This window comes from Cheilinus undulatus, linkage group 3, assembly GCF_018320785.1.
Source record: "Cheilinus undulatus linkage group 3, ASM1832078v1, whole genome shotgun sequence".
Taxonomy (NCBI): Eukaryota; Metazoa; Chordata; class Actinopteri; order Labriformes; family Labridae; genus Cheilinus; species Cheilinus undulatus.
The window spans coordinates 30,172,857-30,187,448 of NC_054867.1; the positions used below are offsets into that span (position 1 = coordinate 30,172,857).

At 40.6% G+C, this 14,592-nt stretch overlaps 1 protein-coding gene across 1 annotated transcript; it reads left to right on the top strand.

Annotated features, from left to right (window-relative positions):
- Positions 1–660: 660 nt before the first annotated feature.
- On the top strand, positions 661–9,286 carry tmcc2 (transmembrane and coiled-coil domain family 2). Its single transcript, XM_041783441.1, has 5 exons — positions 661–774; positions 4,145–4,543; positions 4,819–5,444; positions 7,520–7,655; positions 8,309–9,286. Exons 1-5 carry the CDS (start codon positions 772–774, stop codon positions 8,606–8,608), a joined length of 1,464 nt encoding a protein of 487 aa, XP_041639375.1. The 5' UTR covers positions 661–771; the 3' UTR covers positions 8,609–9,286.
- The last annotated feature ends 5,306 nt before the right edge of the window (positions 9,287–14,592 follow it).

A 14,592-nucleotide genomic window follows, 5' to 3' on the forward strand; every position in this document is an offset into this window, starting at 1 on the left:
CTTAAAACTGGTTGTTTATGATCTAAGTTTGGGTGTATCCCCACACAGACTACAGTGAAATTTCAAATTTGGTAATGCTACATGAAGAAGCCCACATGATGCCTCTTTCTAATCTAAGAAAGGAATAAAGAGTGTGAGTCACATCTCAAACACACACTGTGTACTTTGGCACCACATCACTGCAGCCCCACATCAGCGCACACTGGGTCTATGTGTTTGTATTGGGGGAGTTTAGGGGATGAAAAGCCTGGAGCAGGCCCTGCCACAGGCCTTGCTGTGTTCCCTCCCTCCCTCATGTGGCCACAGCAGCACAGAGGCACCTGCACGCCTGCGCTAAGCTCTCCCATCCCCCCCCCACCCGTTTCCCTCCATCATCTGTCCCTTAGCTCCCACATCCATTACAGGGCAGGACAGCTTGCATTTGCATTTAGACTGAAAGAGAGGGAGAGCGCGGGAGAGAGAGGTAGGAGAGACGGGGGGAGGCGGGAGGACCATATGACACAAAGGAGCCGGAGAGAGAGAGAGGGAGAGAGAGAGAGATCAGAGCATCAGTGAGAGGGAGAGCTGCAGATATCGATGGCATTACCAATGGAGCATTAGGATCCACTGAGGTGATAGTCAGCCATACAACGGCTGAGGGTGAAGATCTTTGAGGAGGGGGGCTGCTCCTCCTCGGTGAGCACAGGGGGAGGAGGAGGAGGAGGCAGGAGGAGGAGGATGGGCCTCGAACACAGACTTGCAATGGCACTGCAAAAATTGGATTAAAGCAGTATGGTAACGTTTCTGATTTCAATTTCTCGCTGTGTGCAGCTTGTGTCTCATCCTCGTGCGCTCTCATTCACGCTTGTTGACATCCATCGGCCACCCATCATGTCACTGTGTGTCTTCCATCGTGAGGGGAAGGCACAGGTCGCCCCCCCCCCCATCTCCTACCCCACTGTCCTCTTGTTTTTGTGTTTGCCATAGACATCTGTCATTTTCATCCTCAGCGCACCCCTTTGTATATCTCCTCTTCATCCACGAGCCTTTTAAATCATGGCAGAACATTCACCCCCGCGTGCACCGTTAGCTCTGTGCATCTGCTCCGTGTTGTTGTTTTCTGTCCTCTCTCATAACGTACCGATGGATACCGCATCGTTTAGCCTTTCTGAGACTCTGCATAAGCATCCCTCACAAGATCAGGAATTACTAACCACCAGGGGTTCTAATAATCATCCGTTTCCTCTCCACTACGATGTGATTGTAACCTACATTGCTTTAAAAAAAAAAAACATCATCGCCTGCCTTGCGTCTCTCTAGTTGATTCATGCTGGCCCGTGTGCTCTTTTCACACTGTCACGCAAATAAAACGCATAAATCCTTGCGCAATCTTGTCTGGGAAAATTGGAGCATCGTTGTGAGATATTTTGGTGTCATGTGTGTTCCTGAGCCCATGTTTGCAGGGCGTGATTACACTCTTTTGACGTCAGGCTAAAGGGGTCATTAACAATCCTACCATCTGCCATGCTAAAGATAGGCTATAGATATTATCCTGACCAGGGGATCCCCTCATGCATCAATGAGCTCAAGGGTTATTGTTTAAATAGATGAAAACTTGATGCTAATGCAAAAGTAAACACAGCATGCTTGAACCATCATCATTTCATCTTCCATCTCATGAGCATCTCAGAGTGAAAGAAAGTTGCGCCAGAGTCAATAGTCTTCAGTGATCAGTATGAGTCTGCAGGCCAGAAAGCAGAGTTATAATGTATCATCTAATTAATGCATGATGGCCCTTCTGTATGCTCTCTCATTCCTCCACCAAATCAATTATGTGCATGACCACCAGGGCTGGAAAGTAACTAACTGCAAGTCATTTCAGAAGCTTAAGCAGAATGATTTATGAGCTGTTTAAGGAGTTTCCCTGAACAAAATTTCTCATTTGGCCCACATCTGAGACTGAGGGAAAAGAAAGAAGAAATGTTCTGTTTGTCAGATTTATTTGAAAGTCCTAGCCCAGATGACTGCTATGTTGTGTTCATTTAAAAATGTTATGCTGAGGTTTCACAAAGTGGTCTTTTAAGTTTTATTCAGCACACAATTATATGTTTCAACTGTCAAAAGCTTGAAAAGGTGCCAAAATAACGGATCTGTTCTGGCATCCTTCTTTTTGGGCCACCAAGCACTTACAGTGCCTATAAAAAGTATTCACCCCCTTGGATGTTTAACTCTTTTATTAACTTTATAAATCAACCATGGTCAATATAATTTGGCTTTTTTCATAGAAAAAATGCTAAAAACCTCTTTAATGCCAAATTGAAAGCAGATTTCTACAAGGTAGTGTCAGTTACACATAAATATGTAATGTAAAATAATTGATTTCATAAATATTCACCCCCTTCAAGTCAGTATTTAGTAGATGCGCAATTGGCTGCAATCACAGCACTGAGTCCGTGTGGATATGTCTCAATAAGGCTAGCACATCTGGATGCTGCAATTTTACTCCATTCTTCTTTGTGAAAGTGCTCAAGCTCTGTCAGCTTGCACGGGGATCGGGTGTGAACAGCCCTTTTCAAGTCCAGCCACAAATTTTCTATTGGATTGAAGTCTGGGCTTTGACTCAGCCAGCCCAGAATATTCACCTTATTTCTTTAAGCCGTTTCTGTGTAGCTTTCACTGTATGCTTCAGCTCATTGTCTTGTTAGATATAAATCTTCTCCTGAGCAGTAATTCTCTTTAACACCGAATAAGATTGTCCTCAAGGATTTTCCTATATTTTGCCACAGTCATTTTATCCTCTTCCTATATGAAATTTCCAGGTCTGGCTGCTGAGAAGCATCCCCTAAGCATGATGTTGCCACCACCGTGCTTCACAGTGGGGATGGTGTGTTGGTGGTTATGTGCAGTGTTTGGTGTCTGCCAAACATAGCGTCTTGTCTGATGGCAAAAAGCATCATTTTGGTCTCATCAGACCAAAGAACTTTTTCCACTTGGTCATGGAGTCTCCCACATGCCTTTTGGCAAACTCTAGTGGAGCTTTAATGAGTTTTCTTCAACAGTGGCTTTCTCTTTGCCACTTTCCTATAAAGCTTTGACTGGTGAAGAACCCAGGCAACAGATGTTGTACGCAGAGTCTCTCCCATCTCAGCTGCTGAAGCTTTTAACTCCTTCAGAGCAGTCGGTGTCTTGGTGTCCTCTCTCTCTAGTGTCCTTCTTGCACAGTTGCTCAGTTTGAGAGGACGGCCTGATCCAGATAGATTTGCACGTGTCATATTCCTTCCATTTCTTGATGGATTTAACTGAACTCTGGGGGATGTTCAGTGCCTTGGCATTTTCTGTGTCCATCCTCTGACTTAGCAATTCAATAACCTTTTCTCTGAGTTGCTTGGAGTGTTCTTTTATCTTCATGATGTAATGGTAGCCAAGAATACTGATTAACAGTGACTGGACCTTCCAGACATATGTGTCTTTATACTTGATAACTGCACTCAGGTGATCTCCCTTTCACTCATTGTGAGACTACTAGCACCAATTGGCTGGACTGCTGTTGAATTAGGTCAGTCACTTTAAAGGGGATGAATGCAGTCCTTAAAGGCTGGAGCTAGAAAAACTGCTAGCATAATCCACCACTACCAAGTAAGGATGCATTTGCTGTAAAAACCTGAGTGAGACCAAACTGTACAGAACCAAACCAGATCACTTGGTGGAAATTCACCACAGTAATAAATTCATAAATAAAGCATCGGTCAATATTAAAGGGAAGCTATAAAATCAGATTACCATGGGTTTTTTCAAATGACTTACTTTCATATCATGATTTATTAGTAAGACAGTTCTCAGAAGAGACTTTTACATTACAGACTCAAAGAAACAAATTGCTTTATTTTTCTCAGAAAATGCAAAGACAATAATGATTCACTACTCTCTAAAGGTAGTATCAGATGGAAACTACTGATTTCTCATGAAGAAAAATGGACCATGAGTAACAATCACTTTCAATTAGACAGACATAAACTTACCTGTCAGAATGATTCAATTATACCTAGAGTAGATTTAAATGAATGTGATGTTTCCCCTGCTTGAGACAAGTTCTGCTAGTTTTACTTCATCTGTACTAGTCTCTGTCGAACCCTGATAACCTCTCCCTGCCCTTTCATCCCCTCAGCTGGACAAGAGCGAGGTGGCAACTCTAGGCTTACCCTCCACCACCAGCCATGGAGGCTCTGACAGTAACATCAGTGCAGACGGCGCGGGGGCAGCAGCAGCAGGGGTCACAGCAGGCGGTGCAGAGTGTTCAGGGGCTGGCGAGCCGCAGAGGACGCGTGCCGCTCTGGAGCATCTGCAGCAGAAGATCCTGAAGGTCACCGAGCAGATTCGCATCGAGCAGGAGGCTCGTGACGACAACGTTGCAGAGTATTTGAAGTTGGCCCACAACGCAGACAAACAGCAGGCGTCTCGGATCAAGCAGGTGTTCGAGAAGAAAAACCAGAAGTCAGCACAGACCATCGCACACTTGCACAAAAAACTAGAGCACTATCACAAGAAGCTAAAGGAGATAGAACAGGTAAGTGAGCAGGTGCATTCGTGAATGTGGTGTTTTTATGTGCTGCTGTGGCTGTCTCTAACAAGTGTTGGATCACCCAGGATGTTTGTGTCCAGAAATAGACTGATGATTTTCATCTCTTAACACTTGTTTCAACCAATGCATCATCTTGTGTCTCACCTAACTCTCTACAGCCTGCTTTCCTCATCTATCATCCTGAAACCTAATCACCTTTCTCCTGCCTGTGAGATCCTCCACTTCTCTGCTTCCTCACTTCTCTGCTTCCCTCTCTGCAGAACGGACCAGCCCGCCAGCCTAAAGATGTCCTCCGGGACATGCAGCAGGGATTAAAGGACGTTGGTGCCAACGTACGTGCTGGGATAAGTGGTTTTGGTGGTGGGGTAGTTGAAGGGGTCAAAGGTGGAGTATCTGCCCTGACTCACACAGCTGTGGTCTCCAAGCCGAGAGAATTTGCCAGTCTCATCAGGAATAAGTTCGGCAGTGCAGATAACATCGCTCACCTAAAGGACACACTTGAGGACGGAGTTGGGGTACACTCTGAGGACACCCCTACACCTCGCGCCCTGAGTGGAAGTGCCACTCTGGTGTCCAGCCCAAAGTACGGCAGTGACGACGAGTGTTCCAGCGCCACGTCCGGCTCAGGAGCAGGCAGTAATTCTGGTGGGGCAGGAGGAGGAGTAGGAGGAGGAGGGTTATTAGGACCAACCATGGGGAGCCCCAGACTGGATGGGCATCATCACCACCATCATCACATGCACAGCTCTTGGGACTCTCTACTGGAGAGCCTGCAGGAGATCAAAGCCAGCCAGGCGCACATGGAAGATGCCATCGAGGACATGAAGGGCCAGCTGCAGAGCGACTACTCCTACATGACACAGTGCCTGCAAGAGGAGAGATACAGGTGCACAGCCAAAAACAACAGTTTTCATAAAGAAGAGGTCAAGACAACACTCAGAATAAATCCACCAATAAGCAAACACTAGACAACAGCAAAAAGTGAAAGAAAGAAACAAGAAAAAATCTCAAACAGATATAAACAAAAACAGAAATATAGACTGGCAGGCAGCTTAAAACATGGCAACAGAAAATAGAGCTAGACCACCAACGATCAAAATAACGGTAGGAAGTGACTTCTATTAGCAATAACAACTAGAGACTGTTAAAAGCTGCATTAGTAGGAGTCAAACACAGCATTCGAAGAGATTCTTCAGGAGGAGAGAGAGCATACTAACTCTAGGAACCTCAAACCAGAATCACACCCAGACTAACAATGAATAAACCTTTTCACTTAAGCATTTACTTCCTACCAGCCTTGTCTATCAGGAGATAGAAGAACTTTCCAAAAATCACACAACAGAATCTATCACTATCATTTATCTCCGCAAAACCAAATCTAATTTTGCAATACGTGGATTTCCAGTGCACAACATGCAAATGAATCACATTTTAAGATCGTAAATGTCATCTTTTCATTATTTTGGCCATAGAGAATGACTTTTTCTTACCTTTCAAACTGGCATATAAATGTCTTGTCTCTTGTTGATAGTTGGCTGGCCCTGATTGATCGCCATGGCCAGGAAAACAATAGAAGAAAAAATTGGAGCATCATCATTGACTAACAGGAAGTTCTCTTTTAGTTTTGGTGTCAAAATGGAGGAGTAATAGCAACACTGCTTTGTTTTTCCTAGTTATAAACATAATTACTAGTCATATTATCATGAATTTGGCTATGGAGATTAGTAAAATCAGGCTCTGAGAAAACACCAGGCTTTGCACCTGGAATAAAAATCTCCTGGAAGGGATATAAACGCCAGTAGCTGCTTGTAGATCGGCAAGAAGGAACGCTTCAGGTCACAATTGAAGTCACAGAGATCCTTATGGTCTTATGGTTCCTGAGATACCGTAAACAACGCATGCAATACTGCTTGGGATCATTGTTAGCTCTGGAGGGTTTGGAGGGTTAACCTTGGGGAATTTAAAGTTATTAACATGCATTAGGGTACATAAATTCATTTAAATAAAGTCTGAGCCTTTAGCAGTATAACCATGGGTTGGTCCAACAGAGGTATTGGTTACTCTTATCAAAGAGGGAAGTTTAGTGCTGCAGTAGAAAGAAAAGAAAGCCTTTACCTCCTTAAGTGGACTTACTAAGTATTCTCCAGGAGAGGGCAAGATCACCCATAAGGGGGAATAAAAGGGAGAGCTTTCAAAATCACGGTCCACTTAAAGCTAGCCTGTGATAATAATATTTTTCTTTCAACCTGTATAATAACCGCTCTAATCATAAAGCAACAAAATATATAAAATAGATTTATGCTGTAGTGCAAATATAGACTTTTTAAAAAGGAAACCCCTTTTAAAAAAAACAAACAAAATAACCTTATTACTGGTAATGTTAACAATGTGGATGGGCACACTAAACTAAAACATTTGGAAAGTAATGTTAGACTACAAAGGTAGGCCATGATGTGCACAAATGTTTGGACCGAAAGAGTGAAAAGCAGCTACAATGAGCACAAAGCAACAAAAACTGGTTAAATAAATAAAAACAGGAAAAAGGGCATACATGGGCATAAAGAGGCAAAGAAGTGGCAATAAAGGGTGAACACTGCAAAAATGGGTTAGAAGTGGCAAAAAAGGGAGAAAAAATGTTGAAAAGGGGTTAAAAAGTAGCACGAAAAAATAATTCTAACAACTGAACCCAGTAATAGTTTGACACACTTTTCAGGTCCAAAATGAGGTAACTGTTAGCCAGGATGCTAGCACTAATGCTACATATCCAACACACACAGGTATTAATAACATCAGTAAATCAGGGGAGGGTCCATTCTCTAGGGTTCTCAGGGGCTCAGCCAATCTGTGGGCAGCTCTGCCTCCCATACTGCTCTTGGAGTAGTGAGGGAGGCAACTAAGGAGTTGGAGTTTCAATTTTAAGATCTTTAATTTTCTTTTGTGTGTTTTGTAATTTCTAATCAGGTACGAACGACTTGAAGAACAGCTGAACGACTTAACAGAGCTGCATCAGAATGAAATGACCAACCTAAAACAGGAACTGGCCAGTATGGAGGAAAAAGTTGCATACCAGTCTTACGAGCGGGCAAGGGACATTCAGGTAAAACATTGGCCCATTTTTGTAGACTTTTAACATCACAGAAAAAAAAATTCTGTATCTATACAACTCAGATTTTTTGTGTACCATTTAAAATGATTAATTTTAAAGAAAGAGTTTTTAAAAATATATTGCATTGTTATAAAGCAATTTGAAAAGTGTGGATTAGTCAGAACTGATGAACAACTACCAAATGATACACCTATGTTAATATGACTCCAACAAAGACCCCAAGTCTCACCCCCTCCAGTAAACACAATGGGATCAGGAGAATTGACCAGTCAGTGGTAATTCTCTCTATATCATTTTTTATTGAACAGTAACTCACTCATATTTAGAAGTGTTAGGTTATCAAAGTAGTGTTTGGGGTGTGGTGCTAATTCCTTATTTTAATTCCCCATCTGGGACAAATAAAGTGTTTTGAATTGAATTGAACTGAATTAAATATTTCTCCAGTATTATACTTCCAAGTTTTACTATAAACTTTGACTTTGTGTACAACGTCCATGTATTACTTTAGCAAACTTTAAAGGAGGTCAAACTTTATTTGTTTTTGCCGTTATTGGCTGCTTTAAAATTATTTCACAAAAAAGATACTGTTGCAACCAAAAAGCAGAGAAGCAGCTTATCCCAACGTGGTTTCTCTGTTCATACAGGAGGCTGTGGAGTCCTGCCTGACCCGCATCACTAAGCTAGAGCTGCAGCAGCAGCAGCAGCAGGTGGTCCAGTTGGAGGGAGTCGAGAACGCTAATGCTCGAGCTCTTCTGGGAAAACTCATCAACGTCATCCTGGCACTTATGGCGGTGCTTCTGGTCTTTGTCTCCACCATGGCCAACTTCATCACCCCACTGATGAAGACGCGAGCCCGGGTCGGTGCCACTGTCCTCCTGACTTTGCTGCTGTTCATCTTGTGGAAGCAGTGGGACTTTTTGGAGCCGTGGCTGCTGCCCAGCTGAGCTCCCTGAGAGAGGCTGCCTTCAACTCAGTCACCACTTGAGGATGCAGAGACTGAAATAGAACGAGGGCGACTGCATTTGTTCTCTTTGCGTGTGGAGGTGGGGCATCTGAGGACAAAACATTTTAGTGGAGGAGTGGACAAGATCTGGCTGACAGAGAGTGTGATCAGAGGTGTTTACAACAATTCTCTGTTTGCCAAGTGACAAAAGAAAACGTCTCATCTTGTGAGGGATGAGGACAAATCATCGGTTGCATTGCTGTCACCAAAAACTCAGTTTCTTTTCAGAAATCTTTTTCCCTCCTTTTCTAATAATTTATGATAAATGAATTGCAAAAACCCCCAATGACTTTAAATGCTGATTATATTTGCTGTAACCTTCATGTTGAAGCTTCAGTATAATTGAGAGGAAAAGTTTTTTTTCATGAATGTTATGTGCTCATGCATGTCCTCAAATGTGCACTAAGATGCATCTAGCTGGCATGAGTTGACATTTCATTAATGACAAAATGAATCTTCTGTAACTGCCATTTTGTTGTCAGAAATGTAGTGCAGATTTGTTGTCATTTCCGGTTTGTTGCACATCCTTTTTTGGTGCTTTTTAGATGCATTTCTTTTCTTTTTTGGTCCTTGTTCTTGAAGTTCAATGAACTGTTTAAATACGCTGATATCTGGAAAATTTCACCATAATCCAACCACATAAACTGTTATGTCCATAAAGACTACATTAAACCACAAGTAGGAATACTGTAGAATTTCAACTATCCACTATGTCAGTTTAACAGGCATGTCAAATTCTATCAAAGTTTATATCCAGTTTGCAAAAAATAAAAATTGCTGTTTTAATAAACAATATAAGAAATAAAGGATTTCTTAAATTATGCTGACCTATTTGTACTTTTGCTGACACTGGAATCTTGAATTGCACCTTGGGACACCTTTCACAGAGTGTTTAATAGTGCGACTTATGGGTACACACTGTTAGTATGAGTAATTGTAAGCTTGTCAGTTCATCACCTGAAAGAAAGACAAACACTAGTAAAGGGGATTTTGTTGTAAACTGACAACACAGTTGTTCTTGTTCCAATTTCTCTGTTAGGCAATGTTATAACATTTTTAGACCATGTGTATCGCTGATAGAAACAATGATCAAATATACTCAATAATAAATTAAAACCATAACCCTTTACATAAGCTTTCATAATGGATGCATGCTAGTACACCCATGTTTTGTGAAATCCACTACATACTACAAAAGAAATAGCTCATTGCAAGGAAAAGCCCAATGTTAAAGAAAAGTGAGCGTATGATAAACAGCTGTGTAACTGTATTTTTTATGAGTTTTCAAAGTTACAGGAAAGTCCTATATCGAGCAAGTTTTCATTAATTGTAACTGCAGGGAGTCAAAAAGTCGGCAAATTAGTATTAAAAAGCATTATCTATTTGCAAGCATAACTCTCCCCAAGGCAAAGGCCAAACTATGCCAAGTTAGGCCGTTTACATGTAAAAACATAAAGCCTTGGTATTTTCTTTTCTTCTGAACCTCCTGAGATTGGCTTGGACATAAGACAGCATTACTTTTAGCCTTCCAACAACACAGTATAAATTCTGCTATCAAGATTGTTTTGAGATCATTATCTTCAATTTCCACTGAAGTTTAAGAAATTTGCTTGGAGTGTTGGTGGAATTTACTTTAATATTTTTAGGAATTTTCATTAAATTGTTGGGAATATGGTTGTACATTTTAGCATTTTTTATTTTGGGGAATTTAATTGAAAATTATTGGGGAAACTTCCTTCAAAATTTTTCCTGACTTCTAATGGAAATTTTGTGGATGTTTGGGGGAATTTGGAATTTTTTTCATAATTTTTGATGAATTTTTGGGATATTTGTTTGTAAATTTCAAAGAGGTAATGGAAATTTGGGGGGTAATTTACTTCTTATTTTTTCCAGCCTTTTTATGCAAATTTTTTAGATGTCTGAGGGAATTTGTTAGGAAATTTTCCAGAATTTTAGATAAATTTGGGGGAATTTTTGATTGTTGTTGGAAAATTAATTTCAAATTTTGGTTGGAATTTCCTTTAATTTTTTTTTCCTGACTTCTCATGGAAATTTTATTTATAATTTTTCAGGTTTTCAGTGTTTAAGGGAATTTGGACATTTTTCATATTTTTTAAATGAATTTTGGGGAAATGCATTTGTAAATTCTTAGGAAGTCAATTGGAATTTTTGGGGGATATTACCTCAGAATTTTTCCAGACGTTCATGGAAATTTTAGGGATTTTTTAAAATGTTCACTGGAACTTGTTTTGAAATTTTCCTTAATTTTCAATGTACTTTTGGGAAATTAATGTCCAAATTTTTGTTATGTTAATCGGAAAGTCATGGTAGGATTTGCGTTTTTTTTTAATGACTTTTCATGAAAATTTTCAGGAATTGTAATGGAATTTTAGGGCAAAATTTCCATTGAAATTTTTATACTTTTTTCAGAAAGTTTCTGTGAAACATTTGGGACTGTTTAAAGGAATTTTTTACTGGATTTTTTAAAAGATGTATAATAATTTTCACATAAATTTTAAATTATTTCTTGGATTGTTTTTGTGTTCTTGAAATCTCTGATAATTTGACAGAAAAATTCCAAGACCTCAAAAACTTTAGGTAGAAAAACATATTCTGAGTATTTTGTATTGTGCAGTAAAATAGGTCTATAATCCTCATACGAATACATCCTTTTTGGAGAAAGCTATTTCCTGCCTATGTTTTATTCTTATCAGGCCCCTCTTGTCCCAAATAAGTGGAAGAAAATAAAAATGTATCCCAAACAAAAACTCAGGTCTCAGGAGGTCAACTCAGCTTTTCATTTGTAAAAGGAAGAGGATATCAGAACAGTTTACTGCTTTAACAGTGATAATCCTCTGAGATTATTTACATGTAATTCCCTCTCATCAGAAGCAGTATCTTTATCCATCTGAGATTACATTTCTTCTGCAAATCTTAAATCATTAATCATTAAAGAAGCTGAACGAATGAGGTTTCAGATCAGCTGTGCACACATCTGGTACTCCTGTGGATTATTTTAGTGTTGAGCCATTGTATCTGTGAAGATTGTGATGCTAAATTTATGCAAATACTAAGAGACACTTTCTTATTTGTCTTCTGTGCAAGTCGTGAATTGGCCATAACAAACACACTGTTTGGGCACAGGGTAACTAACCAGTTTACTCGGTACCAGAAGCCCTCAAACTAAGGATTAATGGCTAACTCTGTCTTTCATCACATCTTTAGATATTTGTCTTGGACACCTGGATAAGGAAAAATAAAACTGTCAGTTAATCCCCACCTTGTCTTGAGTAGGATCAGGTGGTGAAGGAGGTTGACTGAAAGAGATGGGATCAGTTACTGGATTCTCTGGTGCTAGACATAATCACCTTCCACCTCTGGTGGACATTCATGCTTGCCAAGGGGAAGATGGGGTCAGAGAATTTGTAGAATTGACTGTTAGGAGCTGTTGCTAGCCTCCCTGTGGTAATAGTGATGGTAATTCAAGACTGTGGGGATGAAGAAAGTTCCCTGGCTTAAGGAGGAGGCCTTTGGTGTTGGATTACAGTTAGGTCTCAGGAAGCAGTAGACAGGTATTGGGTAACGTCTGTGGTTGACAAAGTGAAAGAAGGGATGGGAGAAATTCAGGTAGGCCATGGAACAGGACCTCTCGTAACCTTGAGATTGGAAAAATGGTGGAAGACTCAGGAAGGGAGAACAGGGTTTGAATCAGTTTGGTTTTAACAAGGGCGGAGAGATGCTGACCCATGTTGTTGGTTTGGGTGACGTTAGAGGGAACACTTCTAGGAACTACTGAACTACCGAGCAATACATCCTCTGACATGGAGAGAGTTTGAAGACCAAGGGGAAACCTTGATGATATACTTAAAAAAATCCCCGAGGTAGTCAAAATGCCCCTCAGAGGCAGAGCACCAGGTTTAGATAGCAATCACCTTAGATGCTGACACCCAAGTGACATTGTTGGAGGATAAACCTCTTTAATGTCACTTGGGTGTCACGGGGGTATCATACTTCTCAGCCTAACAGCACATGTTGATTCCTTGAGGCTGATGATTAAAGATATACAGAGGGAATGATAAAGGTCTTTCCTGGGTGTGGAACGGTGGTTCAAGTCTTGATTCTTGGATACGAGATTTCTGGTTCAGCCTGCACGCATATTCTGGACTTGAAGTAGATTTTGTGTTCCAGGAAGTCCTGTAGGGGGTCTGGTAAAAATATGGGGTGTAGAAGCGTTTGCTGAGTCTCCCTAGCTCCTGTATGAGCGCGATGAGAGCCTCGTCAGGGTCCAGCCTGCTGGCCTCAGAACTACAAGTCAGTTATTTGTGTTAGCTTCATGGACTGACTAAGAGCAGGCACTAGGATAGTTTTCTGCATTGAATTTGCATTGAAAGGAGGTGGTTCAGGCATCTGATAATGATACCACTTGCTCACTTCTATTTGAAGGTTGTCTGGTTTTCCCAACTGACAGGAGATCCCAGGTTAAACCCAGTGCCTCCTCGATGGACTTTATCTCCCATCTTTTCTTGGAAGTGCCTCAGAAGTCCAATGAGGAGCTGAAAAATGTTGCTTGAGGGATGGACGTCTGTGCTTACATGCACAACCTGCTGTCACTGCGAAAAGATAAGCAGAAAAAACAGCATCCAGTTTCCACTCACAGTTCAGAATGATCAGCCAAAAACAAGGTTTCAAATTTGCTTTGTCTTTTAATAATACAGTCAGGCAAACCCCATATGACCATTACATTTATGACAGGTAATCTTACAGTACAAGACAGAACTCAAGGAGATCAGAGCCAGTGGCATGACCACACCTGACCACTAAAAAGTAAGACATTCATCGTCATTAGATTGTTCCAACTTTTACATAGAGTTCACAAATGTTTACTTTGCATTTGACTCGTATCAAACACAACAGTTTTCTCTTGATTACCTAGCAAATTCTAAAGACCTTGATAGAAACAGCAGAGTAGAAAAAAACATTGTATAACAAGCAGAAGAATTCCTGATTTTACCTTAATTTCCTGTCAAGATGCAAGATGTACAATATATTGCTTTCAGGTGCTCAACTCAAAATGGATACCCCTCGACTCCCAAACACATTCTTCAGTATGGCTGTCTGCCCTTTCTCTTTTTTTTTTGTTCATCTCCTGCAGGTAAAACACAGGTGCAGCAGTGTCTCTGACCCTCTCCTACGAGTTACACTGTTAATCCACAGGGGGAGCTGCCAGTTAAAGAAGATAAAGGAGCTAAAAGATCAACAATCACAAAGATAGGACCAAAGATATTAGCCCCTCCTCAAAAGTGCAGCTTTCAATCAAACTTTTTGCTTCTCTTGTGATGAAAGTGAAACATACAGTGACTACAAAATAAACTAAAAAAATCAAAAACTATTCTTATCCACTGAGAGCGCGGGACACAGTATCCAGTCAGAGCAGTACAATTGAGGAGAGGGTGACATATAAATGACACACAGTGACAAGATTCCCAAAGTGACACAATGATAAAAAAGGTGAACAGGTGGCAACACAGAGTCTAGATTAAATCATTGACCGTAGTCACACTGCAACCATTTTCCTCTGACATCAAGCTAAAGATGGTAAGATCAAATGCTGATTGATTTTTACTGCTGTGTTCTGGCTTTTAAGCGGAATAAACGACTTCATGTTTCAGTAACTAAAAGACAATGAACATTTAAAAAACAGATGTTTCAGGTCAGATTCCAAGGAAAAACATTTGATGACCCATTAGCTACAATAGCTAATATAAACATTCAGCCAATAACTTGCTAGTATGATCATCTGCTAGGAATAGTCTAAATGCTAATGCTACCTCATGAAGGTTTTATACTGGAAAATTAAGAAAGAACAGCAGAATAGACTCTATTTAGTAACCAACATATCTGAAAAGGAAATGCTGAGGTAAAGTC